The 23,875-nt window shown below is 37.8% G+C and overlaps 1 protein-coding gene across 5 annotated transcripts in view; it reads right to left on the bottom strand.

The window, feature by feature from the left end:
- DCLK2 (doublecortin like kinase 2) overlaps positions 1–23,875 on the bottom strand; it is an 85,899-nt gene that overhangs the window by 17,762 nt on the left and 44,262 nt on the right. For 3 of the 5 annotated variants that reach the window (XR_007889496.1, XM_051619698.1, XM_051619700.1), the window contains exons 4-10: positions 21,061–21,162; positions 19,695–19,745; positions 16,459–16,553; positions 9,445–9,517; positions 7,913–8,021; positions 3,792–3,849; positions 121–240 (exon numbers count right to left, since the gene is read on the bottom strand). Coding sequence is in view for 4 of the 5 variants with exons in the window: in XM_051619698.1 (XP_051475658.1) it covers positions 121–240; positions 3,792–3,849; positions 7,913–8,021; positions 9,445–9,517; positions 16,459–16,553; positions 19,695–19,745; positions 21,061–21,162 (608 nt within the window). In the remaining variant the exon portion in view is untranslated. The remainder of the gene's footprint in view (positions 1–120; positions 241–3,791; positions 3,850–7,912; positions 8,022–9,444; positions 9,518–16,458; positions 16,554–19,694; positions 19,746–21,060; positions 21,163–23,875) is intronic. The other 2 variants (XM_051619699.1, XM_051619701.1) reach the window with 1 other exon arrangement.

The raw sequence follows: 23,875 nt of genomic DNA, 5'->3' as shown, positions 1-23,875 counted from the left end.
CCACTGAAATCTTATCTGATTATGTCGCCCAAGATCTTAATTAAGACACTTTCTTAGATTTCACACCAACACAGAGAATTTTAAGGGAAAAAAAAAAGGAAAAAGTCTCCTTAATGTTACCTTGACCAGTTCCATCACCAGATAGAGTTCTGTTGGGGTATCCATTTCTTCTATAAGCATAATGATATTTGGATGCTTCACTTGACGTAGAATAGACACTTCATTTTCAATCAGGTGTTCCTGTTCAGAAAAGAGGATGAAAGTTTATCTGAATAGACTTGAAATTGCCAAGTCACTTTTCCTTTGCTCAGCCAATCACTTGATCAATAACCATACTTTTTGCTGTTTAATTAATACGGTAGAGGGTTATTGTCAGATGCTGGATTTTAACTTGTATTTAGCCCAACCATACTTTATCATTGACCAAATGGTTGTGTGTGTGTGAAATATGGTATTTTAAATTAAATTGGGTCAATGATATCTCTGAAAAAAGACCCCAGAACATGGCAGCAATTCAGGAAGTGCAGATTATACTCTTATGTTGGTATTATGAGGTGAAATTCCGGTCAGAACCCTCTGGTCACTGAGCTAGATCACTATAACCTGCCACCCCCATCAACAGTTCACATGCTTTTGATCCTCTCCAGCCTTCCCCTCTCATTTAGCGTAAGTTACTCACAGACAGATTACCTAGGATTTATTTTTAATGACTTAATTTTTAAAAGAAGTTGTGGATTATATACAGGAAAAATAATATAATTGCTTTGGTTATGAATTTCAGATAATTCTATAATGTATGTTCAGATATACAATGTGCAAAATATGTGACAGCTCAGTTAAGTTGTAGATTCAACAGCTTAATAGCACACAGATTGAGTTTAATTTCCCCTTCCCCCTACTTCTGAAAAAGTAACAGGCTTCAAGAACAAATTAGTTTCAGAATGTTTTGTTTTCTAGAACATCTTAGCGCTTAGTTAACATCAGAGAGCAAAGAAAATTACATGCCCCTTCCCTGTGCAGAATTATTAGTTTTTTCCTTTATAAATATTGTAATACAGATATTGCATTAAGGCTCACTGCAAAATAAATAACAATGCTCGTATAAAACACTTGTTTAGTTACACTTTGGCAAATCAATCATGTCACTGGATTTGAAACTAATTCATGTTTAATGCACTAGTAACATGCACTTCATGCATTTGTGAGCAGAGCACTAGAAGTAGATGTGATCCGCTGTGCACAGGCAGTGATTGAAGATCTAATGCTACTTCATCTTCTATTTCCAGGGTTATTTATAGATTCCTTGTGTTTTGCCACAGGTTTATGTGGCTATTAACTCAGAAACCACATGCCATGTGTGCATCTCGTTTTGTGAGAGTATGGTGCAGCATATAGGGGCTAAACAGTCACACCTTTGAAATTCACTTTGAAAAAAGCATCAATTGTCATTCTGAACAAACATTTGTCTGTTCCAAGCAAAGTGCTCTGGAGAAAAAAACAACAAACATGAAGCAGTTTTGTTAAACAGTGCTGAACCTCATCAACAAACAAAAGTGAACAGCCACAGCACACTAAGCCGTATGGATGGAAGCCTGTAAATTCAAAACTAGCATTAAGAGTCTGAATAAAAACCAGAAGCTTATTACAGCTTTTTCTATCTAAAGAACAGATAACACATTTACTACATCCATTAATTATGGCTAAGTCAAAATAACTTTACCTTGTGCTTTCTTTGTTTCACTTGACTGAATTGTTAATTATTTCAATACAGGTTAGGCACAAGTAACTTGTATTTAAAATAAACAATGTTTTTTTAAAGGCTCTAAAATGTTGTTGAGCTACTCTTTGAATGTCTGTCATGAAAATTCTGTCATTAGTTATTTTAAACCACACTACTGTTTTCACTCGACTTTGTTTTGTAAAAAAATAAGTTCTCAAACTTGTTAAATATTCTCCTAGATAGTGCAATACAGATATCAGTCTACATGAATATGTTTTATTTACAGAGACATTATTGTATCATTAACATTTAAGCTGCTTTCAAAAAATACATCAGTCAACTGGATTCCAGTTCCAAGACATTCAAGAAAAACTGCTGGAAAGCAGTGAGCCACATACAGGTCATGCATATTTGGGCCAGATGGGTGTTTTTAAGGCAGGGTTAACATTGACATGTGAAATGGAGTGAGAAGGAGTAAGCTGTAGCAAATTTAATTATTTGCTTTGTTGAAATTCTTCCTGGACAGTTCTGCCACTGCCCTAACAGGAATAAACATCTTCCTAATAACAGTCCTCTGCTTGAACATACACATACATCTATATGTAGCTATACACACAGGTTCTCTCAAAACAGACAAGTAAGCATCCATGGGGTTGATGTTTTAAATTTGTTTGTTTTAGAGCAATGAGAATGATAAGTAGAAAATATGGCTAAGCTCTACTGTATAAAACTGATTGTCTATCTCTAGACCATTCCAATGCCTAAGCAGCTGACTCAGACAAGTAACAAAAAACATCTAAAGTTGCAAGCTGTACACATCACCCAAAGGTTTTCTTTTGCAGTGAAACACACTGGGTCGCCCTTCCCACAGCAGAAGAAATGACAACAATTTAATCTCAAAAAGGCCATTTTAGGACTTTTTCTTGTGGTTATACATTTTTAAGATTCCCCTTAAATAAACCTGAGGCAGGAACACTTACCTCTCTTACACACAATTTAAAACCTGCATAGATGAAACATTTCTGTTTGAGGATGTCTACTTAAAGCAGGTCATCACCGCAGGTAATGCATTAATGCACAGTAATATACAGCTCCTTGCAATACAAAGAATGTCATACAGATTTGCCACATCTTCCTACAAGGTTACATTCCATCTTTGGAGCCCCAAATTACACTTCATGTAACTGACAAAAAGGGTATTTTTGAGTCAAAACCTTGGCTTGGTTGCAAAGTTGCCTCCATAATAATTTAAATGCAATAATTTACATAAAAATTAAGGTGCATCAAAACATCCATCTTTTCAGCCATTCTTGAGAATGGCATATTTCCTACTCTCAGAGAAACTTTAATCCAGAATTTGATTGCTAATTAATACTGTGCCCTCAGTGTTCTGTTAGCTAACACTAAACTATGATCCATTTGATTCATAAGTTCCTTCAGAGCATTTTGTTTTCCAAGTATTGCAAAGCAGTGAAAATAGAAGTATTGTATTTATTGTTATCTATTCAAACCTGTAGTCTACATGATGCAACACTGCTGAAGTGACAATATAGGACTTTTTTTTTGAGCTGGAATTAAAAGAAAGTTTAAGGAACTCTTCTGTTAGAGATTTTGTTATACAGGATTGTGAAACTACATAAATGGAAAGAAATATTTGTGAGAATTTATTTGCAAATCTATGTTCTCTGTATAAAAGGAGCATGCACAACCATAAAAATATTAAAATAAGATAGAGGGAGTGATGGGAATGATATAAATACACACAGAGCTATAAATTTCCTATCCCATATTTTAAAAATAAAAAATCTTTCTAATAAATTTTGGACATATGTTAGCATTTTCTTTGTTAGTTCAAGGAAATAGATGGCAATGTGTTTATATTTTACTCTGTAAACTAGTAGACTAAGACTCACTGTTTTACTATTTGCTTCTTGGATGTATTATGATCCTGTAGAGCAGATATCCTGAAAATAGTCAGAGGACTCAAACATACCCACCACTGATGACAAATGAGCAGCTGCTAGTGCTGTTTCTGCTATTTTTCTTTTACATGCAAATCGTTGTACGCTACCTTTCCACAGCATTTAGCCTTGTCTATGATCTTCAGTGCAAACTCCTTTCCTGTGGACCTAGCAAGGAAAACACGAGAAACATTAATTAGAAATCGGTCAACAAACTCTGATATTATCTGTAAGAAAATACATAATTGTAACAGAATGCCTTGGATGTTGCTGACAGGATATTCACAAAAGGCACTTGATTTTGTGGGGGTTTTTTTGTTGTTTGTGTTGTTTTGGTTTTTTTTCCTCAGCAGCATTTGTGCCTTCTGTTTCCCTGACTAACCACAACCTAGCTCACTTTGTGTGTTAATCCCAGGCTCCAGCTGCAATTCATTCTTCTGTGACCTGGCACAACTCCCTGTCACTTCTACAATGGAACCTGAAAAATTTTTCTTCTGCCTTCCACTTCCTTTTGTTCAACTGGCAGGCTTTAAAGATAAAATCATACACATGTATGTGGTAGTGAGCAGAATAAAGACTGATATACCAGTGGTAAAACTCAATAGGATTCAGCAGAGCTAAAACCCAATAGTTCATTACAGATTAGTTTAAAACCCCTCAGAATTTATTAGGCACTAATTCTGACCTTTTATATTTCATTTTTTCTTTATTTTTTTAAGTACTCTATGAAATTCTACAGCAGTCATCTAAACCACCATTAAGAGGGCGGTTATGTACAAAGTAAAAAGGATTACTGTTTTCAGTAAATACTCTCACAGAAAGGAGCTGATGTTTGCCTTCTATCCCGCTAAGCAATAAAAATCTCCATTTATCCAGAAAGGGAAAAAATGAGAGGTAAAAAACCAACATAAATGATTTTTTTTCCTTCTTCTTTACCAAAAAGACATTACTACTAATATTAATGATGAATTAAAACCCAAAAGAAAATCCCATTAAGACCCTGTTGTTTCTATTTTGTGTTGTGTCAGTACCTACAGGCTCCTTTGTGCATAAGAACACCACTAGCATGTCTGGTAAAAAACACTGGAGGTGGTTACAAACCCAAGTCAGGAATGTTTTTAAACTTCCAGGTTAGTTTTCACTATACTTTTGGCATTAGATATAACTACTTGAAATTAGTACCTTACAAAAAAAGGAACTAAATTAATATTTTGCATTTGATTTATCCATTAATGAAAAAAATGCAGTAGAGTATTTGCTCTCAAAGTGCAGCTGTATCTGAGAGGTTGTCATAGTTACAACCTTATCTGGTCTTTAGATAGAAGTGTTATCTAAATGGTATCTGTGAAATGCCATCCTCTTATATTATCGACCTGTGGTAAAATCTGCTATGAATACAGTGTGTAATTCAGAATCACAATTTATGTATTATACTAAATGAAGTGCATTATCTGAAAGCCTGCAAACAACTGATCAACAAAACCCCCTTTTACACCTTTGACACTCATGCTGTGTAGAAAGGGGAGTTAACATTCACAAAGCTAATTTACCAACGAATTTCAAATCCCTCTTGCAAATGTCATTTACTCCAGTAACTAAGAAAAAAATGTGGCTATCATGCACATAATTTGTGGGCTAATACCACTGCCTATCACCAGCATCGTCTGACAAGTTTCTGATATTCTTCTCTCTAGCTGTCAGTGTCCATCTGTTGACTCATGTCTTTATATACAGAAATATAGGCATCCTTTACAAAAGAGACCATCTTATTATTTTTGTAGAACAGCTAGTATAATAGGATCCTGGCTCCAAAGCTAAGACTTGTAAACATAACACTATTAGAAATGAAGTGTAATTTTTAATAGGAATTAAAAGACAAGCCTTCATAGTTGGTGCTTCCTCTCTCACTGTTATCAGCTTCACTAAATACAAAGATTGGAAAACATACAAAACTAGATGCTTAAGTTTAATTTTGCATTTATTGTTTTTAATAATTGGAAGGTTGTTTTTCTAGTGCAGTCCCCTCATTCCAATAAGCACGGATAATGTTTTGAAACCCGAGTAACTTAGCAGCCCTTGTCCCAAGGGAACTTGAGTGATTTCCAAAATGCACAGCTGATATGCCTGAAAAAATTATTTTATCTTAGGCTTTTAACCTATTCTCTTTTATGAATGTTGCTCATGTTAGAGACAATGAAGGATGTGTGGCCAGTTTCAGGGCATACAGGAAAACACTGCAAAACATCATTCACTTGGTGCCCGTGCCAAAACTTTTTGGTTTTGAAACCATGGAAGAGCCTTTGAGAGAGACATGGTGTGCTGGTGCCTGATGGGATCCACCTGTCCTAACGCAGGAAAAAAACATCTTTGGGCATAAGCTGACAGGGCTGATTGAGAGACCTTTAAACTAGAATGAATGAGGGAGGGAGATACCAAGGGTTGGCACAGCTTTGCTCGAGGGTGGCAATGCTAGTAGGAACACTTAATGGCACACCCTAAATAACATGCCAGCAATAACATGCTTTAACTTTTGGTCAGCCCTGAAGTAGTCAGCCAGTTGGACTAGATAGATGGTCATTGTAGGTCCCTTCCAACTGAAATATTCTGTTCAGCTTCACTCAAGCTGCTAATGTGTAGCTTCTTGCAAAATGAAATGGGCAGAAATCCAGTTGCAACTCAGCTGGCTATACTGCCTTCTCACTGTTTTTCTAACAGACCTGCAGTGTTTAAAGGAGCAGGGACATGATTACACACTGACCAAGTAATGCTTGTCAGGAACCAGCATTGGTTGGTAGAAACTGTTCAAAAAGAAAAAATAAAAAATCAAGAGCTTGGAGTCTAGATGTTAGCACTGACCAGAAGCATTATCTTACACCTGTACATGCAACACAAACTTTTTTTTGAGCAGTAATTGTAGCATATTTAGATCACATTTAGTAATTTTTTTTCTTTATCAGCACTGTACTCAGCTGCTATTTCTAGAAGCTGCCACCTCAAGATTTATTCCTGATTCTATAAACCTTGTACATCACTATCTCAAAACAGTATTAAAAATAACAATTGTCAATTGTTTCTACAAACCAGAAGTGTCTATTAGACATTGTGTTACACACCAACTGCCAGTATGGCAGTAACTGTCAGTAACGGAGAGAAGTAATCCAGATGCAGTATAATGAAACAACTTTCTTGAGAAAAAGCTACAATGGCTGCAGAAAATTATAGACAGTAAGATCCATTCACCTGTGTTTTAGTAGAGGAGACCCCAGGCTCAGCCTCAGTACTCAACCCTTCTGGCCCTATCTACACATCTACAATCTGCTAGGAATGAGATGTTTCCACTCATATCTTTCTTATGATTTAAATAAAATCAGCAGATGAGGATCAAATAATAAAAACTGTTTCCATAACTTTTGTAGTTTTAACAGACATTTGCTGAATTTTCCCAGGATTTGCATACAAGTTGAAGATTTCTCATAATATTTAAGAAGCTGACGTAACTCTCAGATTGATGAAGACAGCAGAAGCTGGTTTTAAAAAATACACTGAGAAAGTGACAGTCAAATAATCTGTTATGTTTGCACTAGCAGCAATGTGTGACAAAAAGCTTGTAGAGGAAGAGCAGTAACACAAGACAGGTCTGTAAAGGTATCCTGCCTACCCACGGGAATATTTCAGAGTCTGAAATACTGAAGGGCTGATGTGAAGCTGGTGGTTACTCACTGTGTTAATTCACAGAAGAAGCAAGCACAGGGGAGTCAGTAGCACAGGCTAACAGCCACCAGCTGCATGCCTTGAAGAATACTTCAATACAAGATACTGTAAAAAATCATTAAGCAGCAGGCAGTAGGGATACTACAGCAGCAGAAATGCTGAAGCAGAAGGGGCGTCTCTCAAAGACTGTTCAGATGCCACATATAATTCTGTGCTATCCAGAATAATGTGTTGTGTGAGGGGATTTCTTGAAGATCTGTGGAGCCTTAAGAGCCTCCATTAGAAGGTGATACCTCTTAGTTTTTGGGATAAAAAGCCATGTTCCTCTGCTGCTCTCATATCCCTTTGCTGGAATAACACATAGGAAGCTCTGCAAATTTTGCCTAGTTCTCCTGAAGTGGTGGCATATCTCTACAACTGTTCTTTGCTTTCATCTCCTTAAATTTTCTGTGAAGTTATGCTAATGCACAGGGCTTTATCCTGTAAAATAAATAGCAGTACAAAACAGTTTTCTGCTCACCGTTCTACGCACTCCTTTACAACAGCAAAGTTGCCATCACCAATCACCTTTCCAACTTTGTACTTCTCAAGAATGGTAGATGACCCTGAGCACTTGTTTCCATTCACACCTGCAAAAAAGCAATAATGCAAGCTGAAGAGAAGTGTCAGCAGGATCTAATACATTCCCAATGGGCTCCACAGATCCAGAACAGTCACAAATGCAAAATTAAACTTAAAAGCAAGCTGCTTTCTTCAAAGCTTATTCCCTTGTTTTTATCTCATACATAAGAAAGAACAAGATAAAACTAATTAGAGATTTTTGACCTTTCAACACACAAATAAAAAAATTAAATACTACCATGTTTTTATGTGGACATATTCTAAAAGAAATGAATGCAGTTAGAAGTTCTTGGTCTAAATGTTTTTTGAACTCAAAACATTTTTTTGAAGTATCGTTTTGCACACTCAAAGAAAAAATGCAAATAAGATTAATCTACAATGCATGTTAAAGAACCCAATTTTTATCTGCTGAATTCCTTCAAGTTCCCTTAGTTGCTGCTGAAACATCCAAAATGCAAATAAATTTGCTACTTTTTGCTGGTTTTGTCTGGGATAGAGTTAATTTTCTTCATGGTAGCTAGTATGGGGTAATATTTTTTAATTTGTGTTGACAGCACAGGGATGTTCTCATTACTGCTGAGCAGAGCTCACACAGAGTCCAGGCCTGTTCTGGTTCTTACCCCACCAGCAAGTAGGCTGGGAGTGCACAAGTTGGGAGGGGACACAGCTGGGACAACCAACCCTAACTGACCAAAGGGATATTCCTCACCATATAATGTCACGGTCAGCATATAAAGCTGGGAATTCGGTTGGGGGACAGTGATAACTGCTTGGGGATGGGCTGGGCATCAGTCAGTGGGTGGTGAGCAATTGAATTGTGCATAATTTTTATTTTATTTTTTTACTTTTTCTCTTACTTTTCTGTTCTATTAAACTGTGTTTACCTCAGCTCATGAGCTTTACCTTTTTTCCCCCGATTCTCTCCCCTGTCCCACTGGGGAAGGGAGAATGAGTGTATGGCTGTGTGGAGTTAAGCTGCCTGCCAGGTTAAACAAGAAAATAGCTTATTTCAGTATTTTTAAATTTAAAAATTGACTCTACAATTCAATTTAAAAATAAAATAACACTGCTTTAAAGAGATAATGAATGAAAGGCTAAGTTTAGCTAAGGTTCTACCTGAAGCACACTGTGCTGTTTTGAGAGGGCTCCATTTTCAATCCAGCCCCAAAAATACTTCTGGTGATACTCTGCAGGGCATGTTCAAAACCACTCATATTCCTAGTAGTCACTATTGAAGTGCAGGGTCCACTAATATGCTACCACTTGATGCAGAAAATGTGATAACAATTTTTCCAAAGTAAGGCTGTCAACCAGGTATCAAGCATCTCAGAACAAAAAAAATAATATTTGGAGCCATCAGAAACCATCTAAAAGTGCTAAACCAGCTGTCACTTACCAGAAAATCTTTGCAAGCAATTATTAGTGTCCTACCTTCGAGACTCTGGCAATGGAGTGATTCAGGTACACCATTCACATTGGAAGAAGATCCACCATGTGGAGAAATCTATGGATGTACACAAAACCACTATTTGTGACAGTAAAGTAGCCAGACAATAAACATCAAAGTTGAAAAAAACACTCCCTAAAACCTCTTACAGAGAATCATCTTACCTTTCTACTCCCATGTTGGTTTTATTCTTGCTTTCATATAGTCCATCATCATTACAAAACATCGTCACTTGCACCAATTTAAGATTCAGCCCTGATATTCCTATTTAGGTAAGTAGATAAACAAATTCCCTCCAGCTGCACCAAGTTCCATCTAAAGACTATGCAGCCAGTGTGTGTGGAAGCACCATTCCCTCCTCGTTCTGCACAAGATCATTACAATACACTCTGTGTACATTTCCATGTAAGCCAGAGAGGGCCATGTCCAGACAACTCTTCAGTGGCCACTGCAGCAAGCATGTGCTCTCGTGCTGTATTCTAACACACCTGTCCATAGCTGAGGTCTCCCTACCTGAACTCTGGCAAAATATGCTATTTTTAGATTAGCACTGAAGCATGCTAGGAAGGTAATGTAGAAATGATTGCATGGCCCTACTAGTTTTAATTTAAAGAACAGAATTTTGGCTTAGGTGGCAGGGTACATCTATGATAATTGAATCTGCTTGGTAACCTAGCAGTCTATATTTTAGGCTGTTGTGGGTGTGAAGATTCATGACATCTGCAAGGATTTCGAGTTAGATGTCTGCTATGCATCCAGACATAGATCCAGTTTCAGTAAATGTGACACTGTGTAAAAAACAAAAATATCTACATGATTTTGAAAGATGAAGGCTGAAGAAAACTACTTTTGCTGTACTAAAAACTTAATTGGTACTCAGTCATCACAATTCTTAGGTCACCCTGCCATACTGTCCAGGGACATACACAAAAATCAATGCTGATTTTAAAAAGGGGTGGAATCATAGGAACGAATGCCATAAACAGTTACATTTACTGGATGTGTTCTATGTGCCACTGTTTTATAAGCCCTCCCACTACAGTTAAGTATTGGGATGCTCTATGAAATTAAAATATACTTTGGATCATTCCCCCTCCTCTACATAATATTTCTTGCTGTTCTGTGAAGTTCCATACCTTGTTTTCTTCATGGGCTATTATAGTAGTTCTCACCACTCACCACGTAAAGGATTAAAATGCTTCTCTGCCTTAAGCTCAGTGTCTGTCGAAATGGCTTTGCATGACACCAGGAATGCAAAGGCAGCATTTTCTGTTTTAGCTGACATTGTCTGGTTACACTGCTGAGTATTTTAAATCATTAACACTATTGTCAATGAAAGAACTAAACTGACAGATAGGGATATTATCTACAGGCTCATGAAATGCTAATGAATGCTTAAGTTTCTAGTAGCAGCTGAGCTGCCAAATCAGCTAAGGGTACAGTAGCTAGAAGCTGTAAAACTTAATTTTGCAGAGCCTCTAAAACAATGATGTTTACTAGCATCAGGCACAGAAGGAACATAAAATAGCAACCAGTCAGCTACTACTCTGCTCCTTGCTGTAACTTTAAACCAGGTTATGTTAATGCTGCTGTCTTTCTGAGTTATCTCTTTGTTTAACATGGATTAGGAACAAGGACATTTGGGTTAAATGACATTTGTGCAAAATCATGAGTCAGTGTCTTAACCAGTCTGTCACCTTTTCTTCAAGCATGAAGTGGAGATAACAGATCACTGCAAAGTATTAGTCATCAGCTAAAAATATTAGTAATCTATTTTGGGTTTTCAGTGAGTGTGACAATACATGGGAATATTTAGCTCTCGTTTCCAACTTTCTTCATCCTTGTAATCAGGTCAGAACATGACTGGGCACATTTTTTCTTCCCACAGTGTTTAGAAGAAGGAATCAAACAGCAATAGGAAAAAAAATATATCAAAAAAAAAAAAGCTAAAAGGAATACAATACAGGAAAAAAAATATCTAATGCTGCTGTTGTGGCTGAGATGTTAGATCAGAATCTGAAATGGCAGGTTTAACTGTAGCTCTGCCACTAACGTGCCTCACGGCCTAGACATGAGGCTGAACTCACTCTACGAGAGACACGGAGTGTAATTTGTGTGTTGTAGGTCTGTGTGTCAGTTCCTTAGCAGCAAAATCAGTCTAGTCTTACCCTACTGTGTCAGAGTGCAGTAGAAATAAACTCTTGAGATGTCTGTGAGGTGTTTGTCTAGCCAGAAAAGGTGGGGAGGAGGTAGAAATTGCCAATATATGACACAGAAAAGAAGTGATTTTTATTATTATACTGATTTTTTTATCATTTAGCTACTTAGTGACATGCAATACTTCGTATATCTGGTACTGTTGGTATCACAACAGCTGCAGGTATTTTGAAGGTGAAGTAAAGATTTTGGATGTGCAAGTAGACTTGACTGATTCACTAGCTGTTCCTGAACAGCAAGGAGAAGGGAAAAAAAAAGATACATGTTGCTTTGATACTACATTAGTGAATATGGATGGCATCTACAATCAAACTTCCAATACTGTTCCTAATAAATTCAGAGTGCACCGGTCTTAAATCCACCCTCTCACATACACACACAAGTCCTAGAAAACTCAGACCTGTGACAGAATATGATTCTTTGTTTTTAAACACTTACAGAAGTGTTTAGAGCAGCAATGGCTATTCAGCCATTTGAGTAAAACAATGACCTTAGAACGTGAATGCAACTGGCCAAGAATATCTTATGCTGACAATCGCTCCTGTTGCATTTAAAAATTACGCAATATATCAACTATTGCTTTTACTTCCCTCCAATTGTCTCCCTGAGGTTAACTGTATTTCAACAGTAGAACCTGAATGAAATGCATGACACAAGACAGTTGTCAGAGATACTGAGAGTTCTCAAAACTAGTTGCATATCATTTTACAGATTAATTAAAGATGCTGTAAAGATGCTTTTTGTCAGCTTAGTACCTGAAAAAAACCTGCCCAACTGTTTTGTCTACATGGTGTGATCGACACACTAGAGAGAAGGCATGCCATCCATAGAGACTCTGACAGGCTTGGTGGTCCTGTGCAAACTGCACGAAGTTCAACAAGGCCAAGTGCAAGGTCCTGTACCTAGGCTGGAGCAATCCCAAGCCCTAATACTGGCTGGGCGGAGAACAGATTGAGACCAGCCCTGAGGAAAAGGAGCTGGGGACATTCATAGAATCATAGAATCCTAGGGGTTGGAAGGGACCTCGAAAGATCATCTAGTCCAACCCCCCTGCCAGAGCAGGGTCACCTAGAGTACATCACACAGGAAGGCGTCCAGGCGGGTTTTGAATGTCTCCAGTGAAGAAGACTCCACAACCTCTCTGGGCAGCCTGTTCCAGTGCTCTGTCACTCTCACAGTAAAAAATTTTTTTCTGATATTCACCTTAAACCTCCTAGACATTGGTCAATGAGAAGCTCAACATGAGCCAGCAATGTGCACTTGCAGCCCAGAAAGCCAAATGTGTCCTGGGCTGCATCAAAAGAAGCATGGCCAGCAGGTCAAGGGAGGTGATTCTCCCCTCCACTCAGCTCTCCTGAGACTCTACCTGGAGTACTGTGTCCAGTTCTGGAGCCCCCAGCATAAGAAGGACATGGATCTCTTGAAACTATTCCAGAGGGCCACAAAGATGATCAGAGGGCAGGAGCACCTCTGCTATGAAGACAGGCTGAGAGAGTTGGGGCTGTTCAGTCTGGAGAAGAGCAGGCTCTGGGGACGATATGGCAGCTTTCCAGTACTTGAAGGGGACTACAGGAAAGCTGGGGAGGGACTTTTTACAACAGCATGTAGTGGCAGGACAATGGGGAATGATTTTAAGCTGAAAGGGAATAGATTTAGGTTAGACATTAGGAAGAAATTCTTTACTATGAGGGTGGTGAGACACTGGAACAAGCTGTCTAGAGAAGTTGTGGATGCCCCATCCCTGGAAGTGTTCGAGGACAGGCTGGATGGAGCTTTGAGCAGCCTTCTCAGACCTTCAGAAAAACTCCTTGATATTATCAAAGAGGCATTCTCTGTCTTTATGAAAACATTCAAACTGGTGATGAATCTAACTGTAGACTATGAATATTTTAGTGAAATGGTGAATTAACTGTTTGCAGAGGTATTCTCTGAAATCTGGGGACACTTTTTGATGTTGTCACTGTAATTCATCCCAAAAGGCTGCAGTAAGAAAGGGCCAAAAGATATTCCAAACATAAATTGTTATTTATATAATCAGTATTTCTAGTAAGATGTTGTTAGTATTTATTACAATGCTTAATAGTAACACAATCTGTATGACAGAAACATTTTTAAAGCGATACTTAAACACTGCTGGGGACCCGACTATACAGAGAAGCTACTTGTAACAACAAAATAGCCAGTTATAATGCTCTGATTTTGCTACCATTAATTTGAGCATATTTGGTACGGCATATATAGAATGCCGTGGATTTTGATGCACTGCTTTGGAAACACTGAAGAATCACAAAGTTTTACCCTTTTTGAGTTGCATCACATTATGCAAAGTATTTTGCAAGCTGATGACAACGGTGAACGGACTTGACACTAAGTGCAATACCTCAGTTTCCCTACTAGCACAAATTAGCCAACTCATTTTTATCCACTGTATGAGCAAGAAAGGTGCTGAGCTCCACATTAAACAAAGTCAGCAAAGAATTCCTCTAAGAACTGCTACTGACCTGTGTCACCAGGTTGGATAATTGAATGTAAACATGTAAGCACATGTGTACACAACTGAAGAAATTAAAACCTTGATGAAGATAGGCACTAATCCTTGAAATCACTTAAGCACATGTTTAAGTATATTAACATCCTTATTGGAGTAAAAGGGACTACTCAATAGCTTTAAGATAAGCAAGTACTTAAGTTATTTGTTGGATCAGGTTTTACTGCCCTTTCACTTTGGTCATTTGGTCAATCAATTGAAAAAGTAATACTGAGACAAATTCAAACACAATGCTATTTAGCACAACTGTGATTCTAAGAAAGACCTCAACTGTAAAGCTTCTTTACTTGCACAATTTTATTTTCCTTTTAAAAAGATAACATGACTTTATGGTACTTGAATTCAAGAGGGGACAATAAAACAAAGTAAGGATAAGGAAGTTAAGACACCATTTTCCAAAATCTCATATTCAATCTAGTAACACCAAGATCAATCCTACAAAAATAATAATGACTTATAAGAATTGGATTTTGAATAAAACCATGCCTCCCTTTCACTGTTTTTATGTTGATACTTCACCAAAAACAGTCATTGCTACTGGATCACAATCAAGGAACAAGGGTCACTGCACAGTGTGCTTGATCCTTTTGGAATTTATCCTGAGATTCACCAGATAACTTTCCCTATCTTTAGTTTCAGGAGCACAGCTGTGTTACTCCTACTGAGCAGATGTATCCCAATGGGATAAAACAAGAGGTACTCACTGGTTTAGTAACACATCAGGTTTGACCATTTAATTTGGTTTTGCTGTTTTCTTTGGTTATATAGGGGTGAATTATTTGACATGAAAACCCATTAGTATCCAGAATAAATTAAATTTCAAAATTAAAAAGTACAACAGCCTACTTCAGTGAAATTGACAGTGAAGGGGAAAGAGGACATGTACACTTTACTGAAAACTGCTTATTACAATCAGCATTATTTCTATCTTAGTGGAGCTTTAATCAGCTAAAAGCAGACCAGACAGCTTGGGAAAAAAAAAAATTAACCAAATTATCTACTTTCTAAACTTGTAATTTCATTAAAGAAAGACAAAAGAGTATTTGTTAAATATAGTGTAAACCAGCTGAGAGCCCCAAGTCCAATGATTTTGGTGTCCTCACCTGTAAGTTCTATAGCAGAGCTGTCCAGACAAATTTTAAGACACACCATTCTCATTTTCAATGTCAGAACTATTGCTACTCTTAAAAATTGTTTTACAGGGCAAAGATCAGTCTTTGTTGCTTTGGACAAAGAAAAGCTATGGGATAGCAAGCTCAACAACAAAGTCAGAAATCAACACTAAATTTTCTTAATGAACTAAGTAACCAAAAATAAAATAGAATTAAACAAATAAATTATTATTTTTTTCTCAGAATAACCATGGAAACTGAGCAGAAGTCGGTGCCATGCTCTTGCAAAACAGACAAAGACTTGGTAACAATTAGCATGTCAAAACCCAGATCTAAATACTATTCAAATCACGTTCTTTAGCCAGTCTCTTAATTGAGAAAACAGTTTTCCACAGAATTATGCATCCTCTTCACAACTGTTATGTTCACCAATGGAAGCTATTACTTGGTCAGAATAATCAGTGTGAAACATTCAGTGTGCTTCCAGAAAGCCTGCAATTGATGATTTAATATGAAAATTCTTCTTGAAAGGACAGTTGTACAAATGCAGCACTAAGATGGTCAACTGTGCTCCAGACTGCTCCTTTTATTTTACCAAGCAAAAGGCACAGAGCAGCCTCTAAGAATTGTAAACCCCAGCAATTTTTATGCAGGAGAGAGCTGCTCCTAAAGGAACCCCTCACATGCTTTCAGGCAGGAGACTGCATTAAGGGGTGAAACTGTGTGCCAGGGATGAAGAAGGGTGATTCAGATGAAATTCTGGGCAAGGCTTCAAGACTATACAGTATCAAAAAGAAGATACTACATTTATACAGGCTGAGATAATATAAATTATTTGGGAGGTTTCTGCAGGCCATAAAACAATGGATAATGTGGGGGACAAATTGGCATATTCAAGCCACCATCACCTTTCCAAAGCTTTAAGTTCCATCCTGCCAACCAAAAACAAAATACAAAAATCTTACTTCAGCTCTCTTCTCAACTTTGACTGAAAAACCACCCTAGCAAGGCTACTCGATGGATTATAACTGTTTTTTGTCCTTTTTCCTTCTTCAGCCTCACTGTAATATGTCATTAAATGAATAATGGAATTTAGGGGGTTTTATGTTTTTTGCACTTACCTTGAGTCCACGAAAGCTGCCTGGGCTTGTTGGTGAAGAACTGGAGGACTTCGTAGATTTTGGGGTGGATAATTGACTACTTGGAGTTCCATTAACTGGCCAAAGCAATAAAAGCAAACAAATGAAAGTAAGTATGAACAGAAGTAAAAAACCCTAACTTGCTTCTAAACATACCATACTTCTCTGATAAGTTATCACTCAAGTCTGCATACAAAGACCAAAACAGACTCCCCAGCATTTAGGAATAAATTAGAAAATCGCATGTCACACAACTGTGCCCCCCCCAAACTCTTGTGTTTGGTATGGAATCAAGAAGACACACAAATATTGCACTGTTATTCTGGAAATGAAAAAGGCCTCTTCTTTGTCAGTGTAGACTTGGGCAAATAATAGCCACAGCCTTTTCAAATGATCTCATTTATTGTGACAGCACAATAAAATACGGAGAAAGAAAATTTTCATAGAGACATTTGATCCTTCATCTCTCCTTTTTGGATTAACACCTTACTTTCTAGGTAGAATGATACATACAACAGAAGTTGTACACCACAAGAAGTATGACCTTCTTGGATGATAAAGAACTTAAGCAATAGTTGGGAAAAATACGGATTTTGGGGAAGAAAGCCCCAACCAGGTAAAATCCAGTAGGTTATTTCTGAACTTCCAAGAAGTTGAAGCATCTGTGAAAACACACAATATCCTCTCTATTGATTTCAAGAGTTCATTAATCTTAAGACCAGTTTTCCAGAGAGGCCTGATGCAATATGTGTTATATCGCCAGTGACTGGAATATAACTTAGGTCAGACCTTGCATTGTTCTGAAAAGAAAACAACAAACTGATGAATTTCATTATGTAGACAGAATAGTACAATGTTCATCATACACAAATATGATGCAACATTATATGATATGATAGGATATTATTTCCTCTCTGGCTGGACCTCATTTTTCCTGGGAGAGAAACACACTGGGTAGAATTTTAAGAGCTAGAAAGGTTTCAGAGCTGGTTCATGGTGAAAAATTATTTTTCAGAAAGAAAAAGGCAACTCTGGCAAATACAGTTACACTTGCACATACCCTTTACACATTCAGAGGTCTGTCATGTTCTAGTCATTAGAAAAAACACTGAGATGCAAAGCTTGTGACTAAAAATTAGATACTTCAGTAGAAAAATTTGCCTCCAAAAGGTCAACCATTACTATATAAGGTAAAGAAATTAAAATCTATTCACAAATTATTTTTATACAGGTCACAGAAAGGTCACTACTTCTTGAACATGACCATTGAGGACTACACTGAAAGATATCCTTATCTGTCTCTAACTCATTACCATCCTTTTAAGCAGGCAGAACCACTGAACTGTGCCTGTGAAGCTGGCTGGTTAACATTATCTTCTTCCCTCTTGTAACTGCCCAAGGAAGAACATCTCAGCCTACATTGACAGTACTCTAACTCTTTGCTAGTATCTTATTTATGATTGGTGGACAAAGGTGGTGTTCTGAGCCAGGGGTATGACTGGATGATGTTCAGAGGTCCCTTCCAACTTTTGTCCTATGATTCTACAACACACGGTGCATTATGCTGAGGATATTATTTAAGTGGACTGCCTAGACATACAGCTTTGCTGATCTTTTGAGATCCACTGCATGTGAGTTGGTTCACAAATGTAATTGCAAAAGCTGAAGCTGGCCCTGCATAGATGGAAAAGTTTTGCATCTATAGTGTTAGCCAACTGCTTGTGCTGGATTTGGTAGATTTAATTTTCTTCATAGTAGATAGTATACGGCTATGTTTTGCATTTGTGCTGAAAACAGTGTTGACAGGGATATTTTTGTTACTGCTGAGCAATGCTTACACAGTTAAGGCCTTTTCTGCTCCTCACAGTGTCATGCCAGCGAGTAGGCTTGAAGTGTACAAAAAGCTGAGAGGAGACACAGCTGGCACAGCTGACCCCAAGTGACTAAAGGGATATTCCATGCCATATGACATTATGCTCAGCAATAAAACTAGGGGGAAAGTTGGTGGAGGGCTTGCTGCCTGGGGACTGGCTGGGCATTGGTCAGTTGGCGGTGAGCAATTGTTTTCATTTGCATCACTTGTCTTTCTTGATTTTTATTTTTCTGTTATTTCCTATTATTATCATAATCATCATTATCATATTTTATTTCAATTATGAAACTGTTCATATCTCAACCCATGAGTTTTCTTAGTTTTACTCTTCCGATTCTCCTTCCCCATCCCAGTGGGAGGCAGGAAGTGGGTTGAGCAGCTGTGTGGTGTTTAGTTGCCAGCTGGGGTTAAACCATGACACTGGTATTTCAGAGAGCAATATTTTTGTTTGGGATTTTTTTCTACTCAAAAAACACATAAGCAATCTATATTGATTTTTGGCATGAACTTGTCCACTACTATCAATTTTCTGAATATTTCATGTATATGCCAAACTCGACTTTCTTACCTGTTTCCTAAGTATAAGTTCTTTTGAGGCTTCTTTCAACATGTATAGCAGCCTAAATATACAGACTAAAAAATACTTCTCTGTTGCTCTTTTATGTAGTACATATTAGGCTACAGTTCATTAGCATATTGTAATGTTGAAAACTGAAAAACCTATAAATACCTTTTAAATTGTTAACTCCTAGTATGGTCCAAAGTCTCAACTCATTAGTATGGGCCAAAGTCTCAACTTATTTCCTAATCAAAATGTATGTCACTTGTTTTAGAAATACTTTAATTTTGACCTGAAGTTTTAAAAAGGTTTCCTGGTGTTTTAGAACTTAGGCTGAAATAACATAAGAAAAGAAGGTAAAAAACTGCAAACAAAATAAAAAATTAAGACATGTTTTTGCCTTTTTTTTTTTCCCCCTGCTGTAAGCTGCTCTTACTACTGTCTTTTTGTGGTGGCTGAAATTTTCTATTATGATATGCTTTAGAATATACATACAAATGTATTGTTCCTCAGAATGCTACTCTACTTGTAGCTCAATTATACCTTTACAGATCTAACTTCAACACCATCAGCAGATAATCCAACAACTATAAAGCATCACTTACATTATTTCACTCAAATGACCTGCTTTAACAAAAAACCTATACCCACTATGTTGTTGGTTCACCAAATGCAAAACGTGTGTTTCAAGCTTAAAAATATTCACAAATAAAGCTAGAAGAATACAGATAAATGGTGAGGGAGGAAACACACTAGCGATATACAGCCATAATAGTAATGGCTCACCTGGGGATTTTGCTGAAGAATAAGCACCGGAGTAGTGGCCACCCCTCTTTACTGTACTCATATATTTGACACAAAGGAAAAAGACATTAAGGAAAGCAGTTATTGCACAGCTCTGAACATGCATGAAAGGAAGGAGGGTAAATAAAGGTAAGACTACATGAGAAAAAAGGGCAAGTAAATAGAAGGATATACCAGACATTTTGGATAAATTTTTCAAAATAACCTAACTGAAGGGATGTCCAAGTAGACAAGTAAGGAAATGACAACACCGATTTCTAAATACTTTGCATAAAATTCACTGCTAGTAGATATTACATTGAATTCACAAGTTTGCATGAAATGTAGATCAGTTGTGAAACTTGCCTTTAATGCTACATTTTTATTTGTTGTTACTGTGATGCTTCTTTGAAGCTTTTCAGTTACATATTCAGCCTTTATAAACAGATGATAAATATTCCACTTTGAATTAACCCAAAGATGTAAAATTACTTTAACCAGCAGCAATTAAGCAAAACAAATATTGATGTGGAAATGAGAATATGGAACTTGTTGCAGTTTCGAATACACGCACAGGAGCTTACATGTATAGTAATATTCAAAACAGATTGCCATATATTTACATATTCAATTGTTTGATTTCAGGGCCACTTCCCCAGGTCTGAGGGAAAAAAATAATTGTTTTATTGTATTTAGAAATTAAATGCAGAGGTAAAAAAGGGGGAAAACCTCATGCTTCTCCATTTTATTTATTTGCATTAAAGTCTCAAGGGTTGCAACATACAGTGTACAGCCAAACTGCTGGCAAAATCACAATATGAACATTCCTTTGAAAGTACAGAAAGCACAAGAAAAAAAAAATATTTCTTGGTTAATGAGCAGTAACATTCAGAACATCTCCTAAAATTACTTGAAACAGCAAAATCCTATATTTCCAACGTTATTTGGCTTATATAGGAGAAATCTTTCAAATTCAAAACACTTATGGGTATGCTCTAGCTCAACGAGCATGAAATGAACCACATAACCATTCTGCAGTTAACAGTCTTCAAGAAAATCAAGTGCCATGCTGAAAACATATCCCAAGTGTACAATTAGCACAAATTATTCCAGTGTTAATAAACTGAAACTTTTTGTGCCTGTTAATTAAAAAACAGAAACCACATTTCTCCTCAGGATTCAAAAATAAATGCAACTGTTATTATGAATTAGCATTAAATCTATGAGACAAACTGAAAAAAAATGTTTTTTTCCCCTTAGGAAACAAAGTATGGCACTTGTATTTCAGACAGAGCCAACATTTTTTTTCACCCCGGTAAACAAATTCTAACTTTCACGTATTTTACCTACTCTTTCCTAGAAGTAGTACCTGAGGCAGGTGACTTGCTTCGACGTGAAGGCCCTGGACTTTTGGACCCCGTATATCTCATGCCAGATGATCGGGAATAAGAGGACTTCACAACACGGCATTCTACAAAGCAAGCAGATCATTTTGACTCAATGTACAACATACAGCCTCAATGTACAGGCTTCCTCCAAACCATACTGTTGCTGTCTGTTATCCAGAAAATATTTTCTAGATGTGCATGCCCAACTGAATGAAACAATTTTATAAGAGCATCTCAGAACCTTAACCTACATACCATACAAATATATTTGAGCTACTCAAAACCTGTATGTAACATGCTGTCTGTAATATTTATTCATGTCTTCAAGCTGGATTATTAGCATAATTCAAGTTTGTACCTACACACAGCTGAAAGAGCAAAGCAGTCAGCTGATGCCAAGTTTCTTTGGATAATTCAGTAAGTCCTGCATGTGGTAATGGCAGCTTCATATAGGGCAACACCACAGCAAGCCCTATGTACTAAATTTTGAAAGAAACTGATGTTGTGGCCAGTTTTTGAAGAGGTGAAAAATGTCTATAGTTTCCAAAAGTCTGCGACAATAGATTACTGCCATTTACCATCAGCTATAGGTCATTAAATATAGGACAATCTAAATGGGAAAGGAATCAATAGGCATACACGCATTGACATTTTGGAAACTTTTTAATTCTCACATTTAGAATCCACTGCAAATTACTTCCGATGGAATCGTATAAATTTTGCTCCTAATTTAGTCCCTGTTATTCATCACTACTATGTCAATGCCAACATTATGATGCCATGTCACCAGCAAAAACAGTAAGCAGACCTGCATGCCCTGCCAGTTAACTCATGTTCAGCTCTGCACCTAATCTGCTTTACTCCAATAAGGCCTTCAGAGTTAGATGAAGCAGGGACCACCAAAGCTGAAGAGAAAAAGGCAGAAAAAACCCTTCCATCACTGGGTTCTCAGAAAGGAAAAGAGCACAATTAGCCTGTGAAGGTGTAATGCAAAAAGCAAACTTATGACCTTAAAATTTGCAAGGGAAATTATGATTTTGCCCAGACTGGGATTTGCATTGTGAGTTAATATAACCAAGCCCCTCCACTCCTGCATAAGAATAAAATTGTATCTTAGGTAGTCGAAAACTAGGTTGAAAAAATACCCTTCTTGTCACCTCCACTCTAGCTGGATCAACACATTCAGCCAGTTCTGGAAAACCATCATGCTGGCTATAACAACAGAATGGGAGCCAGCTGAATCCTCCTCGCATTTTTTTATCAGGGATTAATTTTTTTCAAAAAAAGAAAATCAGAGAGACTCTTCAGCTGGACCAATATAGACAGAAAAAGCCCCATGTCTAGTAGGGCCTGTAGCAACAAGGGGTAATGGTTTTAAACTAAAAAAAGATAGATTCAGACCAAATTTATTGAAAAAAAAATTTATGATAAGGGTAATGAAACACTGGAACGTGTAGCCCAGAGAGGTGGCAGATGCCTCATCACAGGAAACATTCAGAGTCCGGTTGGAGTGGGCACTGAGCAAACTGATCTCATTGAAGATGTCCTTGGCTCATTATAGGATGGCTGGACTTCACAGAATCACAGAATATTAGGGGTTGGGAGGGACCTCCAAAGATCATCAAGTCCAAACCCCCTGCCAGAGCAGGACCAAAAATAAACCCAAAACACCAAACAAAGCAAAACACAAAAACCACCAACTAGGGCAGATCACTCAGAAAGGCATCTAGACAGGTCTTGAAGGTCTCCAGAGAAGGAGACTCCACAACCTTTCTGGGGAGCCTGTTCCAGTGCTCTCTAACCCTCACAGTAAAGAAGTTCTTCCTCATGTTGAGGTGGAACTTCCTATCCTCAAGTTTGAATCCATTGTCCCTCGTCCTATCACAGGGCACAAGTGAAAAGAGCTTGTCCCTGCTTTCTTGATGTCCATGTATTTATAGACATTAATTAGATCCCCCCTCAGTCTTCTCCTCTCTAGACTGAAAAGCCCCAGGTCTCTCAGCCTTTCCTCATAAGGCAGGTGTTACAGTCCCTTAATCATCCTCGAAGCCCTGTGTTGGACTCTCTGAAGTAGATCCCTGTCCCTCTTGAACTGGGGTGCCCAGAGCTGCACACAATACTCCAGGTGAGGTCACACCAGGGCCAAGTAGACAGGGAGGAGAACCTCCCTCAATCTGTTGGAGACACTCCTCTTTATGCACCCCAAGATATCATTGGCTTTTTTGGCCACAAGGGCACAGTGTTGTCCCATGGATAACTTGATGTCTACCAGGACTCCAAGGTTCTTATCCATGGAGCTGCTCTCTAGTAGATCACCTCCTAGGCCTGTACTGGTGCATTTTGTTGTTCCTTCCCAGGTGCAGGACTCTGCACTTGCTCTTGTTGAATCCTTCCTCCAGTCCTCAGGCACCTCTCCTGTTTGCAATGATCTTTCAGAAATGATGGAGAGTGGTAGAGCCAGCTCCCTCAACACTCCTGGGTGCATCTCATCAGGGCCCATGGATTCATGCACATTCAATTTACATAACTGATCTTTGACCCACTCTTCATTGACTAGAGGAGAGTCTTCCCTCCTCCAGGGTTCCTCTCCTATATCCAGGGTCTGAAGCTCATGAGGGCTGGTCTTAGTAAATACTGAAGCAAACAAGGCATTCAGCAACTCTGCCTTCTCTGCATCCTCTGTTACCAGGGATCCCACCTCATTCAGTAGTGGGCCCATATTTTCCCTATTCTTCCTTTTACTGCTGATATAATTGAAAAAGCTCTTTTTGTTCTCTTTTACTTCCCTTGCCAGCT

This window comes from Apus apus, chromosome 4 (genome assembly GCF_020740795.1).
Source record: "Apus apus isolate bApuApu2 chromosome 4, bApuApu2.pri.cur, whole genome shotgun sequence".
Classification (NCBI taxonomy): domain Eukaryota; kingdom Metazoa; phylum Chordata; class Aves; order Apodiformes; family Apodidae; genus Apus; species Apus apus.
The sequence above is the reverse complement of the archived record's forward strand: the minus strand, read 5'-3'. Positions and strand labels throughout refer to the sequence as shown.